The sequence below is a fragment of the Anarrhichthys ocellatus genome, unplaced genomic scaffold, assembly GCF_004355925.1.
Source record: "Anarrhichthys ocellatus isolate YVR2014 unplaced genomic scaffold, GSC_Weel_1.0 scaffold22, whole genome shotgun sequence".
Classification (NCBI taxonomy): Eukaryota; Metazoa; Chordata; class Actinopteri; order Perciformes; family Anarhichadidae; genus Anarrhichthys; species Anarrhichthys ocellatus.
Window position 1 is genome coordinate 4,286,818 of NW_022280052.1, and position 17,927 is coordinate 4,304,744.

At 37.4% G+C, this 17,927-nt stretch overlaps 2 protein-coding genes across 3 annotated transcripts in view; both read left to right on the top strand.

Moving 5' to 3' along the window:
• The first annotated feature begins 360 nt into the window (after nucleotides 1-360).
• On the top strand, nucleotides 361-14,064 carry slc5a5 (solute carrier family 5 member 5). Its single transcript, XM_031859711.1, has 16 exons — nucleotides 361-1,442; nucleotides 2,132-2,537; nucleotides 2,976-3,041; nucleotides 3,201-3,252; nucleotides 4,915-4,982; nucleotides 5,554-5,708; nucleotides 6,350-6,490; nucleotides 7,305-7,434; nucleotides 7,855-7,943; nucleotides 9,213-9,325; nucleotides 9,606-9,676; nucleotides 9,838-9,924; nucleotides 11,100-11,302; nucleotides 11,588-11,685; nucleotides 11,933-12,018; nucleotides 12,554-14,064. The coding sequence occupies exons 2-16, from the start codon at nucleotides 2,190-2,192 to the stop codon at nucleotides 12,632-12,634; spliced, it is 1,788 nt and encodes a 595-aa protein (XP_031715571.1). The 5' UTR covers nucleotides 361-1,442; nucleotides 2,132-2,189; the 3' UTR covers nucleotides 12,635-14,064.
• A 2,214-nt stretch (nucleotides 14,065-16,278) lies between these two features.
• cluap1 (clusterin associated protein 1) overlaps nucleotides 16,279-17,927 on the top strand; it is a 5,986-nt gene continuing 4,337 nt past the window's right edge. For both annotated transcript variants that reach the window (XM_031859548.1, XM_031859547.1), the window contains exons 1-2: nucleotides 16,279-17,657; nucleotides 17,759-17,870. In XM_031859548.1, coding sequence (XP_031715408.1) covers nucleotides 17,636-17,657; nucleotides 17,759-17,870 — 134 coding nt within the window. In that variant the 5' untranslated portion in view covers nucleotides 16,279-17,635. The remainder of the gene's footprint in view (nucleotides 17,658-17,758; nucleotides 17,871-17,927) is intronic.

Sequence of the window (17,927 nt, forward strand, 5' to 3'; positions counted from 1 at the left end):
CTGAAGAAGATCTAGATGGAAATTAAAATATATTAGTATTACTAAAATATTCATGTTGCTGGCATCTAGAGTTACTTCAGAAGAGTTGGTCCTAGCAGTCTTGAAAGCCACAGGAAAACAACCAATGTGAGGGGAGAGATTAATCATGTGCAAATAGCTCTACTGAGCAGTCAAAGACCTTCAGAAAGCTGCTTGGCATGGGGTCAAGGACAGATTGAAGATACGATAATAGACTTAAGATAAGATAATAGATAACTACTCAGAGCAAATCATCACCAACAGGCGCAAAATTATCGGATTAGCCACGCGTACAATTTAGCCTAAAGGCAGTAGGGGTGAGAAGCCCTTTCATCTTGTTTTCTCCTGTTCATCTGTTAGGGAGGTAGGTAAGGTGCCTGTATTTATTTTTTTGTTTATTTTGTGAATAGTTAAGTTAGAATATTCAGAAAGATTGATCTGTTTATTGTTATGGGTGAGGCTCACCCTGACGCCTATTGCTACCACAACACTAATGTGCATTGTGACATCAGTTAGTCCACTTTCTGCACCATCCAAATCATGGGACTCTGAGAACATGGGGTCAATGCTGCTGTTGTATTTTATTTCATATAATTACTTCTGTCAATCAACATTTTAAAAGATAAGCATGCATTCTAAAGGTCATTGAATCACTTTGCCTTTTTTTCAGCAAAAATGTAATGATTTCTCCGTTTCCAGCTCCTTAAATGAATACTTTCATGTTTTCTGTGATGGGTAGGCTAGAATGAACATCTTGTATTCAGACAAAACAATATGTATACTGTACCTATATTTTGTGGACTAAACAATTATTGATTCATCAAGAAAGTAATCATCAGATTAATACAAATAGGACTACTATTACATGGTAAGAAGTCTTTAGACTCAGTCGTAGTTTTAAACACAGTAACAGACAGAATCATATTTTAGAATAATAATTACCCTCTCATTTTTCCTCTCTTCCCCACCTCAATTTTCTATCCATCCATCTCATAAGTACACACACACAACAGCAACCGTGTTAACGTAAACAGTCGCCCGCGCACACACACACACACACACACACAGCGATCATGCGCTGCAGAAAAGCACCAGTATTTTGCGTTTGATCATGCACTGTAAAGATCTGACTGTGCAACTTATTTTGTCCTTTTACCACACACCTGAGTGGCTTTTATAGGGGTAGACGATAAGGGAACATGTACGCACGCCTCACGCAAGCGCGCACTCTGCTTTAAATAGGGTGTTTTGTAGGCGCTCTCAGCAAGGATCGGTACATACATACCGATGAACACAGTGGCATCCCACTCCAGGGATCGGTAAATACCGCTGAACAACAGCATACTATCGGCCACCTTTCGATCTCGGCGCTACTGCATCTTTTTCACTGAGTGGAAGCAATGGGACAGATAGTAGCACCAATGGTGAGTCTCTTGAATTTTTTTTTTAATGCAGAATTATTGAGTGTTGACACTAGTTATTTACTGCAACTCTAATAACTCAAAGAAGAACCCGATGTGTAACGTACCACATTTTATTTAGATTATTCACAGTAATGTGCCTTCTAGAACTACATTTTTACTTAATGGAAATATGTTGTGGTCGGAGCATACTTAACTTCATTTTCCCTAGTTAAATTATACCTTTATTCATGCTTGGAAAAATATGGAGATCTTTTCGATTTATTTTTTATATTTATAATTGAAAAAAACCCAAAAGTAATCATCCAGTATACATTTTGATGACAATAAATAAATGTAACTAAATTTTCATATAAAAAATCTCCACAGGACTCTCATTCTCTCACACACACACACACACACACACACACACACACACACACACACACACACACACACACACACACACACAAAATAAGCTTTTTTAAAATTCATTTTAAAAGTTCTTTTTTTTTAACTTCATAACAGTAAAATCACCAGTAATACTGACAATTGTTACACCCAGTGATACCCGACTTTTGCATTTTACCACAAATTAGTGTGGCAAGTTATCACATTTAAGATTTAGAAATCCTAAAGTTATCACTAAGAATAAATTACATAAATGCCTTGTGTCAGTCAATGTATGGTCACTACTTGACTCTAATTCACAGATCAGCTAAACATCTGGATCCACCAAATTACAAGTCAGAGGGCATTAAAGTAAAAATAATGGAGGAGCAGTCTGCAGGCTTCATCTTGGCCGACTACGCAGTCTTTTCTTCCATGCTGTTGGTCTCTATGTCCATCGGACTCTTCCAGGCCCTGAAGAAGAGGCCAGGGGACGCCACTGCTGATGACTTCTTCACCGGGGGTCGGAGCATGCCGGCAGTGCCTGTTGGGCTGTCGCTCTGTGCCAGTTTTATGTCAGCAGTCCAGGTTCTTGGTGTGCCCTCCGAGGCGTCTCGCTATGGCTTTAAATTCCTCTACATGTGCCTCGGACAAAGCATCAGTTCCCTGCTGACAGCTTACCTTTTCCTGCCAGTTTTCTTTCGACTGGGAATCACCAGCACCAATCAGGTCATAATGAGCTTCCAGTTATTACCCCAGTTTTAGTCATGAATTGAGGGGGAGCATAATGTAAACAACGTGGTATATTTCACTTTCATGTAACCTGTTTGCAAAGGTCTAAAGATTTAAATTTGTATTTATTTAGATATGATGTATTCTTTTTTGATGGGAGTAATTGTAGAATCTGGACCAAACTGTATAAATATTCTCAGGAGAATAATATAAGAAAGCGGTTTGATTTAACTGTTTAAAAAAAGCTGAACACAAATACCAGTATGAGTAAGTGTTTCTAACCAATCATAGATAGACAGATGGATTTTTCTGTCAACATTTTAAAATTCACCTGTGGGTCTGATGTGTGGGATGAATATAAGAGGTGAGGAAGGATGAGGAATGTGTGCAGAGATACTGAGCTGTGTTGTAACTGTTGCCATCTGCCGGTCACAGTATCTGAAGATGAGATTTGGCAGAGGGATGCAGCTGTTGGGGAGTATCCAGTTTCTGGTGGCAACGGTATGACAGACATTGCTGTGTTTTCTAATATCAAAGTTGTGTTCAGTGTTTTAAAGAGGATGTCACATTTTTCACACACACACATGGTCTTTCATTTGCACAAACTGAAACCTCACAAAAGTTGTCACTGTATTTGTTGATTTCCTTGTTTTTTCCCAGCTGCTTTACACAGGGATTGTCATCTATGCACCTGCCTTGATCCTTAACCAAGGTAGGAAAGATCAGCTGATACTCCTCTCTCTGTATGCATTGATAGGATGTTTTTAGTAATTTTACATTTTGATTATTCTCATATTCTCACAATTGTTTGTATTTAGTTGATCTTTCTCCATGATTTTTAAAATTTCTCCATGAATTCACCACTTTATCACAGGTAGAAATGTATTTCTTGTCAGAGATTCCCTCCATTTTTTACTAACAACACCCTGCCAAGGTTAACCTGTGGTGAAATGTTGTGTTTTTCCCTCCACTAGACCTACATATATTTTTGACAGATTTAGATTTAGATTTACACTTTGTTGAGTCAGAATTTCAATACAAATTATAATCAACTAATAAATTGGGATGTATGGAATAAGCCACCAGCATCGTATAAATTAGTTTAAATTAGTTCCACATTTACCAGCTACAACAGTAGTGACTTTACTCATTAATGCATCACACTATTTAACCTTGTTACAGCTTCATCTAAATAGTGAGCATATTGGATGTAGAATGTTTAAATAACCATGCTGCAGGGAGGACAATGTTTTATAAATGTCAAACTTTTCAAGAGGAGGCTTTCGAAATCACACATTTTGAGAAATCGAATCAAAAATATTCATCAAAGTGTGGTGAATTTAATGCTACCAACATGGGCCCAATATACCTGAGATCTCAGGGGACAATACATTTATTTGGCCTTTACACAGTTTGACTTTCTTGGATGGTCATTTGTTGCTCATTTGTATTTTTAAAATTTTTTTGTAAAAGCCATCCTCAGCCAAGAGCCTGTTTCAGATGGTCTGCCATGGTGGACGCCTGTAAATATAGTATTAAAAAGAAATATTATCAGGAAAGGATGAATGTCCATCAAGGGTTTGATATATCTTTACGTACAGTATAATGGCAATTTCAGCAATTTCATGACATACACAACTAAGGATAAACATAGGGTAGCCTCTCTATATTACACAGAATCATACTGTATAAAACTCTGGCTGTATGTAAGTTTCGTTTTATATAAAGCGAGGTGATCGAGCTGACAAAATCAACGTGAGGCTTCACACTGACTACATATTTTGCAAGTACTTGTACTACTCAATAAAGCAAACTAAAATTTGCACCATTATATTCATTTTATGCTGTTCACTGCGGAATATAGGTTGCAAGCTTGTAGCGTTAGCATGTTGACTTGCACTGCAGTGTGGACCAACAGTAAACATAAACGTGCTGCCAGACTATTTTCACCGCATGTGAGTGTGTATAATGTTAGCTTGCTATGTTATAGGGCCCATGTTGGTTCCTTAAATGTGGTGTTTAAAGCATAATTTGGTAGTAATGGTAGAATAGTGTCTGACTAGTGGATGTGACACGGCATTGTATAAGATTTCATATAATCTAAAATGTGTCATTATGTAATAGGATCTCCTATTTGGTTTCTAATTAGAATATAATTTGGTATAATAGTGTCGTAGCCTACCTTGGCTTTAATTTAGGTGTATGGTGTCTAAGTAGGGTATGTTCATTTACTGTCAAGAACATGTTATGTCTAGTTTTGATCTAATTTGATACAAAGCAGGGCTTGTTACGTTTTATTAGTGTACTGCAAAATAAGTACAAGATGGTACATTAACTGTATATTCTATATTAACACTGTTTTTTTTTTTTTAAGCTACTGGACTCAATATGTGGGTGTCTCTGTTTTCTACTGGGATTATTTGCACACTGTACACCACGCTGGTAAGGAAGTATTTTTTTCCATCTCATCAAACCTACCTGGTTCTTAGCTAGATGCTCTTAAAGAGACAGGACTGGTTTCTGTTGGGATTTAAAGAAGACTGGCAGGAGTCCCATCCTTTTAATATAGGTGCCACATTTGCAGTAATTTTGTCACTTCAGCCACTGGAGGCAAGGCAACTTTATTTATGGAGCACATTTCAAAAGAACAACAAGTCCTTCTTCTCCTATGATTAAAATTGATTTATTGTCTGTAGTTTCAATACGTTTCATCCAAAGTGTTTGTTGGACGGTTGAATGGTGTTTGAAACCCCCTTTCAACTCAGACAATATTGGGATCTTTCAAAAACAAATACGACAAGCACGCCTGCTTCAATTTGGTGAATGTGAAAAAGTAGTTGTGCAGTATAGTTTTTTAACGTCTTTCTCAAGTTCTTAATGCACAGACTTCTATGTAAACATTGAAACTAGTGGAACAGAAGAATACATTTTGCCCTTAATTTGTTTTTTTTAAATGTTTCATGTATTGTGGTGGGTTTTCCTGTCTGTCTCTTACATCCTCTGTCTGTAACAGGGTGGCATGAAAGCTGTGATCTGGACTGATGTGTTCCAGATTATAGTCATGTTGGCTGGCTTCGTGGCCATTTTCATCCACGGTACAGTTCTGGTTGGTGGTCCTGCAATGGTGCTGGAAATCGCCAGAAATGGATCACGCATTAATTTCAATGAGTAAAAAACACTGTTTATTTTGTTTCCCTTCCATTTCAACGCATGAATATCTGGATAACCCCACATTACTGTCTGAACACATTAAGATGCTCACATCATAGAATATTACCATATTCCTACTGCAGTTCCTTGCCAGTCGTATCAAGTACCTTTTGATAATGATGCTTACATTTTGGATTATTTCAGGCTGATATGAAAAATGAAAAACAGGAAATACTACATGTTACTCCTGGTAAAAGTATACTTACAGTTAAGCACAAAAGTGAATTCCTGACCTGGGAAACAGACGGTTGACAAAAGCAATCTTAACTCAAGGTCCACTCACCAGGTTTTCTTGAGCTTTCAACCACCTTTCACTTTCTTCTTGGTGGAGAGAGTTTGCTCCAGTTGTCGTCGCGGCACTGAAATCCCATACTAAAATCCAGTGAAGACAACTGAGCAAAACATATCAGGTGCTTTTACATGGGGGAGAAATTGTAAATCCATGACATGCTGTTAAAAAAAAGTTAGTAAGTGGACCTGGATTTAAGATTTTTTTTTTTTTGTCAAACTATACCTGAACTTAAACTCCAGATGTTTTAATGAAAAGGGCCTGTGAAGTGTGGAATGTTACTGATTTGTTTGATAATATTTTGCAACAGTTTTAGCGTTGACCCACGGCAGCGCTATAGTTTTTGGAGCCTGTCTGTCGGAGGTGCATCGGTTTGGCTGTCCATGTACGGGGTAAACCAAGCTCAAGTCCAGCGCTACATCTCCTGCAGAACAGAAAAAGATGCCCAGTGGTGAGTGGAGACCTGTTTGTCATTCACATAATTATTAGGTGTTTAGAACAGCAATTTAAAAGGTTTCATGAATTTCATTTAGGTTATTAAGTTCATGGATTGTGGATAACAACAATGTAGCATCTGTGAAGTCACCTTCTGGTTTCCAAAGAGACATTTTAAGGATTTGTATTGGATTAAACATCAAAAAGTATTGTGACACGCATCTACCACACGTCACCAATATTCCTGACAATAACAGAAATGTTATTTTTGGTAAAAGTTTGGGTAAAAGGTGTAACTTTAACAGCCAATGTTGTAGAGCAAGGTTTCATTATTTACACAGGTCATATATCAGCTGTTTGTTTTAGGTCAACATTAATTTCCTGAAGGTAAAAAGACCAATTAACTCCAAGTGATATTCCTTGTCAGGTAGTTCTCTCAAGGGTATTTCTCAATATACCTTTTATATTATCATAAATTGTTGCATTGCAAATAATCATCAGAGATTTGATATTTTATTTTTAGTGTCTTTTCTAAAATGTTCATGAAGATATTCCTCTGTAAGATTATTCATAAATGGTTTAATTAATTAATTAATGTTGACAGTCAAGCCTTTAATTTACATGCAAGGCATCAATGAGCATCTAATTCCTCCCAAAATCATACAGCCCTTCAGGTTTCACAAAAGTGCTTGCAATTATAGATTGTATAATAATAAAACCATCATCAGGCAAATCTAAAGTTGTATCTTTCCCACACAAGTGAGTAGTGAATATGCAGAAGTCCAACAATGAAGCTGGGTCACTATAATGATGTTTGCTCTTGATTACAGGGCGCTGCTTGTGAATCAAGTGGGTCTGTGCCTCATCGTGAGCAGTGCAGCAACATGCGGCATCGTCATGTTTGCTTATTACATCAACTGTGATCCACTGATGTCTGGGAGAATTTCTGCTCCGGATCTGGTACTCAAGACACTCATATTGACCCAAGATGACAAAAGCATGACGCTGTGTAGGGTTAAAAGCTATTGAAAGAGAAACATCTGTATGTATAAGAAGTTTGACTTCGCTACTTAATGTGCTACGACACTGCAGATGTTTGCTTAGGCTAATTACCACACCGTGCTTTGATGTGACTAAGGAAAACGTATTAGTGTGGATGTAGGTCAAACAGCAAGCTAAGGTGTGTTTTATAGATGAACTCAGGAGAAGCCTTCTGTTGGTTGATGACTCGAGACTTTGAAAAAACATTTAATTTACTAAATTAATTTGATTTGATTCAATTAACAACAACTGGAAATAATAAATGTTTCTAACATAGATTGTTCTTTCTTCCCGTTTCCCTCTCTCTCTCCCTCTCTCTCTCTCTCTCGTCTGATGAAGTACATGGCCTACTTTGTGTTGGACATATTCAGAAATCACCCTGGATTTCCAGGTCTCTTCCTTGCCTGTGCATACAGCGGAACGCTGAGGTATTCAATCTTGGATTCTCTAAACTAAATTTATGACAAATCTCCCCCTTTAAAGGGCCAGTGTGTAGCATTAGGATGAACGTGAACGATCGTCCAAAAGCTTTTTTTTGTAAAGTTCTCCGCCCGCTGAGACAAAGCAGTCAGGTGGACAGAAGACATGGGAAGTGACTGATTCTGACGGATGTATGAGTTCTTCATTCTTTATAAACTTCACTCAGAAATGTTATTTATTTTATTGACATTTGACATTGTTTCCTGTGCAATATGAATTACTTTATATTGGGACTTTGCATAACTGTTGCTGCTCTAGAAACAATATTTAGCTATATATTATAAATTACTTCTAATTCTTTTCTGAATTTTATTTAAAACAATTATTCAGCCATGTAGAATTGATAAGAATAGCCCCTAGTCGTACTAAAATCCTAAAGATATCCATACCTGTAGGTCACAGTAGTTTTCCAACACCCTTGGAAAGGGAGGGGGGAGCGGAGGGGTATTTAATTATTTGCAACCTGCCATAAACCACTAGATGGCACTAGAACTGTTCCATTTTTGAGAACCAGTGGTGGAAAGTAACCATGTACATTTACTCAAGGACTGTTCTTAAGTATATTTTTCGTACTTGAGTATTTTCTGCAACTTTATACGTTCTATTCCATTTATATTTCAGAGGGAAATATTGTACTCTGTACTCCATCACATTTATTTGACAGCTATAGTTACTTATTGAACAAGTACTTTTACTTTTGATTCTTTGTGTAGATGGTAACAAAAGAAAAATGGCCTTTCAACCATTTTAGATCACATCCCCGGGTCATATTGTGCACCTATTAACAATATTCAAAAAGGAATTGTGTTTTTATATCAGAATCCATCTTTTCTTTCTGTAAAACAAAATATGTCATGCGCTTACGTAAGCAAGTACTGACCAATTTCAACCAATTATACATACACCCATCGATTAGTCTGCCACTTTTAGCGACAATGGAGGTGTGTGTGGCACCACAGTCCTCTGTAGCTTGGTATCGAGCTACATTCTGAGCCTGTTCACTTTTTAGCGGTGCAATAAAATGCAAAGAATTTAACTTAAATTCCTCTTGTAACTATATACACCGCTCAAATATTCAGTCACAGACAGTACAGAAGCTGACGACACTTTAGTCCTTAGTGGCTGTGATAGTCACAAGAAAGAGTACTAATAGTGTGTAAACATGGCCAGTGAGCTGCTGTTGTGGGATATTTGGTGACCACGTGTCTTTTTCACAGCACGGCCTCTACAAGTATCAATGCAATGGCTGCAGTAACAATGGAGGATCTGCTGAGGCCTCGTCTGCGCCTCATGACCCAGAAGAAATTGATACTCATTTCGAAAGGACTGTGTAGGTCAATCCTCACCGAAAACATCCACTTATGAATTGTTTTACCCTTGCATGTATTCTTAAAACCACTATTCTTTTAAAACCAACTGACAATCATACGAGGCAGAAAACTCACTTGATTTACATTGGCACCTACTGTCACTTCTTGGAGTACAAATCATGTTTTATCAATATTTAATCACATGTCATATTTAACATCGACCCAGTAATAGATGATACTACTTTCTGTGGTTGTATTTTGGAACCTTGGGGAATTTTCTTCTCTTTTTCTTCTCTTAAGCGTTCCTGTACGGAGTTAGTTGTATCACAGTAGCTGCTCTCTCTTCTCTCCTGGACTGGGGAGTTCTTCAGGTATAATACCTAAATATTACTATCCACTATCACATGATATTTAATATATATATATGACTATTATAGTAAATGCGCAATAGTTCTGAACTGAACTACAGTATAAGATTGACTTTGTTTTTTCTAATAAAGTCTCCAGAACTGCCTTTGTCTTTCCTATTCAGGGATCGTTCACAGTAATGGGTGTGGTCAGTGGTCCAATACTGGGTGTATTCATTTTGGGGATGTTTGTCCCAGCAGCAAACAGGCTGGTGAGTGGATTGATTTTTCCCTGTGTTGTGCACCGTAGTTCATTTGTTTATTCTCTTATTCAGGAAAACCTATAATAAATATGGGCATACCTTGAATCATTGATCTCAGTAAAAGCCAGTGTTTTTAGATTGAGCTTTAAAAGGATGTTGTGGAAAGTTTGGTTTCTCTTTTCTCAGACACACGCTTTCTCGCATGGTAAATCACAAATGAGATTGGGTTTTTTCTATCAGTGCTTACAGCCTCGCTCCCTCCTCTCTGCCGATGCCACTTGTTTATAATAGTGCAGTAGCTACAATATGATTGTGTTGCCCTACGACTCATTATAAAAGAAGAATGCAACACTGACCAGAGCGTTTGAAATGATGGCGTTATTTTACTAAACTCTAAATTAATTCCTGATTGTTTCACAAACTGGAATCGTTTAAACGCATTAATGTAAACTCCTCCACTTTGTGTTATTACTGCACCACTTCTATATTATTATGAACACTTTTAGGCCAAACAGGGCTTCTATCTAAGCTATGCACTTTCCATGTTATTATTTTTTTTACTGTCAATACCTCTTACTGTTTAAGAGCATCACTGTTTAGAATCGAACAAAACTATTTATAAACATTAACTTCAAACCACCTTGAGACAGCTTTCAGAGATCTCACTGTATGTGTCGGGGCAATTTTTACATTGTCAAGAAACAGTTATAATGGAAATCAGTTTTACCACCGCAGTCTGTGTTATCAACAGCAAGAAGTCATTTTATGACGGCTTTCACCTCCGTTAGATGTTACTGATTTTATGATTTTATATTGGGTGCTCTATATTTGTATGATAGTATACAATATAATAAAGTGAGTTATCTTTATTGAAATCCAACTTTTAAGAAAGGACAGGCAGACCACCTCAAGGTGTCACTGAGACAGAACCAGGACATTCTGATGTAGTATTTCAAAATTAAAGCCCTTCAAAATCTCATTCGTGAGCTAACTTCAAATCACATTCATGAGACAATTTGTCTAAATTCAGATTAGATTTTAGAGGAAATGGTATTATATATATATATATATATATATATATATATATATATATATATATATAATGAAGTCCAACTAATGTGTGGCATCCTGTTTGCCTCAAATTGCCCCACGTCTTTTGTTAAAAGTTGTACTTGGTCTTTCAGGGGGCGTTCTCAGGAATCATCGTGGGCTTCTGTGTCTCTCTGTGGCTGGCTGTTGGTTCAACTCTTTACCCTCCCAGTGAGGAGACCATGGGTGTGCTGCCCTTCTACACAGGCGGGTGTGGACCCAGCAACATCACCCTGAACAGCAGCCGTCCCCAGGACCAACACTCCATCTCCACGCTACCTTACCCCGATGACCAGGGGTCAGTGAGTTCAGCAAGGCCTGCACTGACACAGAATGTTTTTCCCCACATGGTTTACATTGGTTAAAGATGGATGGAGAACAGCATCTATAATTACAATTTATTTGTACTAAAATGAATACAAATATAATTAATGAATGATTTCATTGAAGGAGCAATATACGACATTCACAGCATTATAGCAGCACCACCTATAAGTGTAGTGTAGTAAATAAAAAAAGCAACTCAGGCTGTCATTAAACTAGATTTGTGTTCCAACAATAAAACTTTCTTTTCTGAAACCAGGGGCTTGCTTGACTTCTACTCCCTGTCCTACCTCTACTTTGGTCCCATGGCAACTTTTTCGGTCATTCTAGTCGGGCTGATAGTGAGCTATGCAACAGGTAAGAAGATAAAAAGCCACACAAGGACACATTCAGAACTGCTGTTTAAATATATGACACCGAGTTGCCAGTATTTTAGATATACAACCGACGCCATCCAACACAAGTTTCTGTGCAATCCAACCTTCTAATGTTCCATTTTATGATACTATATCAAAGAGATGTGATTCAACTCTGTTGACACTTCTGTCTGTTGTTATTTGTGGTGACATTACATTACATTTTTCTTGTTTTTCTCTACACACAGGACCAACAAAGAGGATTGATATTAAAGAGGGCTTGTTGTGGTGGGATCTGGACAAAAAGCAAGTAGAGGTCCTATCAAAGCACAGAGTAAGTACGAACTATATCACAAGCTTGTGACTTTGGTGCCCATTGTTTTACTTGAGTAGATACACCTTCAGAATGTAGAAACATGAGGATAAAGTTGAACAGGATGAACCAGACATCTTAATAAATACAAGATATTATCTTCTTTTTTTTTTAAATCTTGGCTAGGTAACACACTGGATTGTTAACTTATGGATTCACATTTTTCTGTATGGAGTGGGCATGCTTTCATCTTAATGAAGGGTTTTGTTCCAATAAGTTATAGATCCATTTTGTAAATTGCACAATGAAATGAATCCCTGCTAAGACTGTAACACCTGTATTTTGTTAATAGATCATTTGCGTGTATAATTGTGGATGTATTGACTGGCTGTGTTTGTTTAAGACTGGAACAATGTCCAGAATGTTTCCCTGTCTTCTGCACAATGCATGCTGGGATACGCTGCAGCCGCCTGTGGGTCTGAATGAAGCAATAACCAGGTAAAGAAATGAATAAATATGTTATTACTTAACAAAATAAATTGGTCTTTTTTTGCAGGGAGATGAGGTAACAGATAAACCACAGCTTGTGCCTTTGATGGAGATGCATAAAGAAGAAACGAAAGAAGAACCACTCTGAGTTTAAGTGTTGAACAGCTTTTTAAAAATTCCAAATAGCACTAATGGGAGGTTATCGTCTCCAGTGGCAGTAAGCATTTTATCACAACTCCTAATTCCTTAAGTTGTGTCTCTTTCTAAGTCTGCTCCACATTTGGTGCTATGTTTAATCAAAACAAAATCCTTCAAATGTTATTGGATAATGACAGTCTTTATTTTCGTGACAAGGAAGGTATAGACTCTAATCAAAAACCCTCAGGTTTTATTTGAATTCCTGTAATGCCGAAAGTCTCTTTCATCACAATAGTCATTCTGGTATGTTCCATATCTGGAGCAATGCACACCTGCACTTCAACCAGTGTGAATGGATATGTGACGGGTGGCCTGGGGTAAACTGTGGGTGTGTGCATTACCAGATATTCAACTCTTGTTTCATGTTCAAGCTCATGTCCTTACATAACTTTTAATGTCCTCTTAAATAGACAGTAAAGGGAGAGTCTTTTTTCTTTACATACAAAATGGAAGATCTATTTTGCCTGTGATGCCTGGTATGGCTTTCCATGTAAATCACATTTATCCTATAATTGCCGCAGTTGCCGCCGTTTAGCAAAAGTTATATCGGCCGGTTTCAACTAATGTACACTCCCAAGTACAACTACCAGTGGTATTAGCAGTTTTCAACACCTTTAATCTATTCCAAGGTTTTATAGTACATGCCTAAAGCACAACTTATATAACAACAATAAATGAAATTATTGTTATTATCTACATTACAAGCTTTTTTTCATCTGTGACTCATGAAAAAAGTCCCCAGTATCCTAGAAATTGGCAATTAATGTTAGTAATACACTGGGTCTAAACCATTGTCTGTGAGTGTGTTGGGTAAAATAGTGGCACTACTGAGATAATGATAGCCTGTTGAAACTTTGCTATCCGGCTCTTCAAAGGCCTGTGGAGGCTTTCTGGACACCTCCATTGGTAGACAGTTCATCAAGTGTTTCAGTTCGGTATCAGTAGGGAGGAGCCAGTGATGTGAATTTGTAATCAGTCAGAATCACATAATTTATAGAATTCATAGAAATGACAGAAATAGGGAGATGACCTAGAGATTGAGCTAAGAACAATTTCTGTGGTTTTAGGTGAAAATAAGTATGAGTAACAATAATAATGAGGACAACAAACAACAACCATAATCATAATAATTATTAATATAACAATAATAATAACCCCAGTAGTAATATTAATAATAACACATAGAAGAAGAATTATTGGAATAATAATGATATTATAGACAGTGGTGGAAGGTGACTACATACATTTACTCAAGAATCAAGTATAGTTCTACATAGTACTAGTACTTTAGTACAACTTTAATGTACTTGAGTTCTTTCATGTTAAGGTACTTTGATACTTATAAATACATTAAAATGAATCCCGCCTTGACAACAGACAGCTGTTTAATAATTATATATATATATATATATATATATATATATATATATATATATATATATATTGGTGAAGGTTAACAAGTCGTATTACTGTTAATATGTAGATTTTTAATGTGCCTATATTTTTATGGGTATGTTCTCAAAATACTGTTTAATTTCTATTTTAAATTGAAATATTGTACTTATTTTATTTGTATTGTCTCTCTTTCCATTATAAGTCGTAATAAATCTTTCTGATGTTGAAAATATGGTCACGTCTTTGGAGAGTTTTTATTCATGTTCAAACGGTTTTGACCATACATTTCTAAGTTGTAGATTTAGGCTTAAAGAAAGTAACTTGAGCTTTAGGTGCTTCATATTATCTTATATTTTTGGAAAATAACCATACTTTTACTGAAGTAGAATGGTCTGCATACCATTTCTTAATTTAGTCTCTCAATTTCAGTTCTCATTTTAAGGCCCTTCATAAGAAGCTATCCTGCCATTGATAATGGTATTAAGGTGTGCTACAGTAGGCTATATTTTGGTGTATACCGACACCTGCTGATGATAGAATGTCACTTCAAAATTGAAATGCACACACATGGCTGCCACACGTCCATTATGGCTGCCAGATACATGTAACCAATAAGTACAAAAGCGATTCACATCACATGGTGGTCATTTATTGCATTTTCTTAATCGTTCACTCATCCTCATAATACAAAAGTAAGCATAACATTTCCAGACACTCGATCTTCCAGAATAAATCGGTAGATCTCACTGAAATAATTTCTTTATTGTTGTGGGATTGTGCTTCCGTGCACATTGGTCCTGAATCCCTCAAACACCTCCATGTTGCCTCTGCTGCTCTTCCCCAGCCCGGTGCCTCACCACTCATCTGCGGCCCTGTTAGAGTCCTCGTCCGCTACTGCACAGTCCAGGCGCTGAACACCGGGAAGCGCCAGGTCCCTTTCGTTAAGCTTCTCCAGAAACGAGGAGAGCAGCCGTTTGTTTAAATGGTCCGTCAGGGTCCTTTCCTCTTCGACCCGCTCATTGGCAACAGTTCCATCCGAATCCACATCATCCGCCTCGGTGTCCGCGCTGAGCTGCGGAGGGGCCGACTGGTGGTTCAAGGACAAGCCGTTCGACTGCTCGTCCTCCCCGGACTGCTGCTCCGTGCACCTCCCGGCGTCCGCTCCGGATTCCGTCTCCATCTGTGATATTAAAGTGGTTTGCAGGGCGGCATTCTCCAGCTGTTTAAGGCGTTTACTGTGGAGGCCGCAGGCAGGAGGTTCATTTCCAGTCGCGTTGTTGTTGTTGTGAGGTGGCTCACCAGTTTGCTCCATCATGCTCTGCGTCAGGAGTGCAGCCCACAGATATGAAAGGTTTAGGTGGCGCAGACTGGGAGGTGTCGCCTCCCTGTGCCCACACATATTACTGCACCATCACCGGACACCCTGCAGCTCTGTGCCAGTGTGAGAAAGTGGTAAAAAAGTATTCCTTTACTCAGTTAAAAGTTGCAATACCATAATTTCAATATACTACATTAAAAGTACGAGTTCATGTGTGCAAAGTAAAAGTTAATTAAAAGTACAGAAATATAAGCAACATGCTATTTTAAGCAGTGGTGGGATGTGCATTTAGTAGGCCTGTTATTAAATACACTTTGAGGTACTTGTACTTCACTTGAGTATTTCCATGTTATGTTACTTCTACTGCATTTTGGAGGCAAATACTGTTATGTTAACTGCATGTATCTACGCTTTCCAGAGTGAGGTTATAAAAACAAAATGTAATAAAACTAATAAAGTAATTAAAATTAGTTGCGAAAATAGTGGTGATTTACAGATTAATGCATCAATAATTATAATCCAATAAATTAACATTTATCATTCTCAAATATGACCATTCTACATAATGAGTACTTTTTTTTAGTGGTTTAAGAAATACTCATTAAACAGCTGTTTGTTGTCAAGGCGGGATTCGTTTTAATGTATTTATAAGTATCAAAGTACCTTAACATGAAAGAACTCAAGTACATTAAAGTTGTACTGAAGTACTGTAGAACTATACTTGATTCTTGAGTAAATGTATGTAGTCACCTTCCACCACTGTCTATATTATCATTATTATTACAATAATTCTTCTTCTATGTGTTATTATTAATATTATTATTACTACTGTGGTTATTATTATTGTTATATTAATAATTATTATTATTATAATCATGATTATGGTTGTTGTTGTTTGTTGTCCTCATTATTATTATTACTAATACTTATTTTCACCTAAAATCACGGAAATTATTCTCAATCTCTAGGTCATCTCCCTATTTCTGTCATTTCTATGAATTCTATAATTCACAATTTCTGTGTATGTTTGACTACTTTGGGAAGTGGCTTTACAACAAACTTTATCACAACTAAATACCAACATCTTTTTTTGTTGGTCTTCATTTAAAACAAAAAAGGAACATCAATAAGCATGTGCAGACACAGTGTAAACTGTGTGCTGGACCAAAAGAAGATCATATATAAAATCATATTTTCATTGCACCCTTGGGAAATCCATTTAGTCAATTAAAGTCAATTTACTTATCCCTATACCCAAATCAGCATAAGTAAAAATATGCAAATGTTCCTGATGCCACTGTAAATAAAACAGATAATATATCGTCTTTTGGACCACGTTGACTTCAGTAGAACCAGAATATACATTCATTAAGTCTTCGATCTACGTCATGAAGCAATGAGCAGTCTTATATCGTGCAGGACATTTACACAGAAAAGACAAGAAATGATGACACAAACTACGGAAAAGAGTGGGGCTAGAGGACAACGTATATGTGTATATGTATATGTATATGTTTATGTGTATGTGTATATGTAAATGTAAATGTATATGTTTATGTGTGTAATGTATATGTGGACACAGTGCACAAGGGAGGAAGTAGGTATTTAGTTTTTCAAGGACGACTGGACTGGACTGAGCATGCCGAGAGAGGCTGAAACCTGAGGGTGGCAGTAATGCAACATTGTGAATGCTTACTGCCGTAAAACATCATAGAAGAAGAAGAAGAAGAAGAAGAAGAATATGTTTCCATAGCGACCATCAATGGTGGAGGCGAATGGCCACCTAGCTCAGATACAACGACAGGAAACAACTCCATCATCGGGCCTAGAAACACCATATGATGCATTTGCTAAATCAGATATTTCAGAAGTTTAATCTCTAGTTACAGGCTGACCTGCAGTTAACAACCAGCGACACCAAGTTTTAGCTCTTTGCTAACGTTAGCATCTAGCCACAAGCTAGCCAGGGTATCTATTGTAAACTCTGGGGTCAGGGTTTGTAGTCTAGTCGTGTCAGATGTATTCAGCGTTATATACCGTTGGCTAAATCCAAATGTGTCTCGGAGGACTTGGCGGTCTGGTCAGCACAACTACGACGCCCTCGATCCTTATCTAAGTCTAACACAAACGGATACGCAGAGTCAGTAGCTTAAGGTTGACTGTAAATAACTCCGCATCCTCTCTCCTTTGCTGCTAGAGGAGGAACCAGTGCATATTCTGCTTCACGGGGCTTTTAAAATGTCCTTCAGAGACTTAAGAAGTAAGTGATTGAATGCAGTTAACATTATAGCACTTTGCTGAAAATCTGTGCTTTATGTCTGCACTTGTGTTTGTGACTGGAGTTGAATTTGATTTTGACAGATTTCACGGAAATGATGAGGGCCTTGGGCTATCATCGGTTGATATCCATGGAAAACTTCAGAACACCAAACTTCACTTTAGTGGCAGAAATCCTAATATGGCTTGTGAAGAGGTATGTTAAGACTACACACTACTGATCCATCAAGAAGTAACAACTTAATCATCTTAA